At 63.4% G+C, this 2307-nt stretch overlaps 2 protein-coding genes across 5 annotated transcripts in view; one reads left to right on the top strand and one right to left on the bottom strand.

Moving 5' to 3' along the window:
- PCBP4 (poly(rC) binding protein 4) overlaps positions 1-1023 on the top strand; it is an 11888-nt gene extending 10865 nt beyond the window's left edge. For 3 of the 4 annotated variants that reach the window (XM_006909153.2, XM_015587210.2, XM_015587209.2), the window contains one exon: positions 149-1023. In XM_006909153.2, the coding sequence (XP_006909215.1) occupies positions 149-437 (289 nt within the window). In that variant the 3' untranslated portion in view covers positions 438-1023. The remainder of the gene's footprint in view (positions 1-148) is intronic. The other variant, XM_015587211.2, reaches the window with a different exon arrangement.
- Positions 1024-1137: 114 nt separating this feature from the next.
- GPR62 (G protein-coupled receptor 62) overlaps positions 1138-2307 on the bottom strand; it is a 3748-nt gene continuing 2578 nt past the window's right edge. Inside the window, exon 2 of the mRNA XM_015587166.2 lies at positions 1138-2306. Coding sequence (XP_015442652.1) covers positions 1740-2306 — 567 coding nt within the window. The 3' untranslated portion in view covers positions 1138-1739. The remainder of the gene's footprint in view (position 2307) is intronic.

Here is a 2307-nt window from a genome sequence, read left to right as displayed (position 1 = left end):
CCCCGCAGACACGTCCATCCCACGTCGTTGTCCTCCCCAGTTCTGCGTCTTGTCTTCCCTCTATCTAATCACCCTCCATATTTGCCCTCGCTTTCTCCTCTCTCGCCCTCACCTTCCCCTCATCTCCCCCCTATATCCCTCTCTCCAGTCTAGAAACAGCCAAGTCTACCTCTGGGGGGACACCCGGCTCGGCCCCCGCAGACCTGCCTGCCCCCTTCTCACCGCCCCTGACGGCCCTGCCCACGGCTCCCCCGGGCCTTCTGGGCACACCCTACGCCATCTCCCTCTCCAACTTCATCGGCCTCAAGCCTGTGCCCTTCTTGGCTCTACCACCTGCCTCCCCAGGGCCACCGCCGGGCTTGGCGGCCTACACTGCCAAGATGGCAGCGGCCAATGGGAGCAAGAAAGCTGAGCGGCAGAAATTCTCACCCTACTGAGGCCGGCTGAGGCACAGGCGCGGCAGCAGGCAGGACCGCCGGCAGGGGCTGCCTCCACACCCCACCTGCCCGAGGAGACTCCAGCCTGGGGTCCCAAATGCCACTAATGCCCAGAAGCATGGATGCACCCCCCACCCGGCCCCCATCTGTGGGAATTCCTGAGCCCAGAGTGGGGGCAGTTTCTGGCCCAGGGTTCTGGGAGCTGCAGCAGCCCCAGAGTAGGGGGCTCCACCCCCTCTAGCTCTGCTTGGATACGGGGAGCATCCTTAGTGCCCCCACTTTGGGGGTTACTCATGCACTCCCCACCCTTTAGGGCTTCCCAGCCTACTGCCCCCTCGTGGGGATCAGGGAGGAGGGCTAGGGGATGGCTGGGGGCCATGCTTCTCTCCCCCTCCCTGCCTTTTTTGCTTCCACTGATACCCTTTGACTGGAATGGACTGGCTGGGCTTGGCAGAGGGCAACCCAGAGAGGGGGCACTGCCGGGCAGCTGGGGGAGTGGCATGGGGCAGGGCTGAGTTCTCAGCAGCAGACACTCTGTACAGTTTTTTCAATCCCTGTTTTTGAATAAATATTCTGCGACCAGGAAGCTGTGAAACACTGTGACTGTCGGCCAAACCTCCAGGAAATGGGTGAAGCCGAGGCCCCAGAGACCCCATCTGTGAATCCACCAGCCCTAGTCGGGCCTCAGCCCCTTCCACATGCCGGTTCTGGGGCTTCAGGACCCTTTGGTGGACATGTCCAGCCTCCTGCCTCTAGCACCAAACTGATTCGGTTTTCTGGGCAATTTAGAAGCTGATGGAGGATTTCCAGTAGCTTTGTCCAGCCTCTCCTGGGTGCAGATGTCAGGAAAGTCATTCTGAGCGTCTCTCTACTGGTTCCTCCTGCCGTGGCCATAACCCAGACGCTGCCCTGCTTGGCCCATCTCTTTGGCTGTGAGCCCTTAGGGCCTTCTTTGTGATCCTGCCCACTTCTGCTCCTTTCTCCGCCAGGGCATCATCCATGAGTGTCCAAACCACGTAAGCTGGAGAAACCCTTAGAGATGGTCCAGGATACAGAGAGAGAAACGGGCCTAGGGAAGGATAGGTCTGTACACAAGGCCATGCACAGTTAGGCCCAGAACTGGGCGTCCCTAGCTCCCAGGAGCTCCCGGCTTCACCAGGCTGCAGGCTCCCTTTCTTCCATTCCGAAGCCAGAAGTCTAGGCAGGGCACCTGCCACGACCTGCGCGGGAGGCTGGATGAGCCTCTTCTGATGCCACCCTCCTCTCTGTAGTCCCAGTTCAGCGTATGAGATAGATTTCCTTTCAGGTGGCCTTGCGCATGCCGAGGCTCTCCCCTCCTGCCAAACCTGGATCTTGTTCTGGTGCCTCAGAAGGGCCTAGGGCAGGGCCCTCTGGAGGGCCCTGGAGGTGCTGCAGGAGTGCGCGCGGGTGCCAGGCCCGCAGAGTGCAGGCGCGCAGAGAACAGGCCCGCGGGGGCCAGGGCAGCGCTCGGCGGGCCAGGCGGCCCAGCGCCCGGCGCACAGGGCGCTGCAACAAGCCATACAGGAAGGGGTGAGCCGCGAAGGCCGAGTAGGCTACCCAGGTGACAGCCGTCTCGGCTGCCGCAGCCTGCGCAGCGGGCGCCAGGCACGCACAGCCGTAAGGCAGCCAGCAGGCTGCGAATTGGCCCACGGCCAGCGCGGGGGCCAGGGCTGCTTTGCCCCCGGGGAGGCGAGGCCGGGGAGGCGGCAGGATGGAAAGGCGGCTATCCAGAGAGTCGGAGCGCGGCCGGGTTCCACGCGCGGGCGGTGGTGGCCGCAAGGCAGCGCGGCGCGCCACCAGGAAGATGCTGCCGTAGGCGCCGAGCAACAGGAGGGCGGGCAGCGCGAAG

Source organism: Pteropus alecto, unplaced genomic scaffold (genome assembly GCF_000325575.1).
Source record: "Pteropus alecto unplaced genomic scaffold, ASM32557v1 scaffold53, whole genome shotgun sequence".
In the NCBI taxonomy this organism is placed as follows: Eukaryota; Metazoa; Chordata; class Mammalia; order Chiroptera; family Pteropodidae; genus Pteropus; species Pteropus alecto.
Note: the sequence above shows the minus strand (reverse complement) of the source record. Positions and strands in the feature narration are given on the sequence as shown.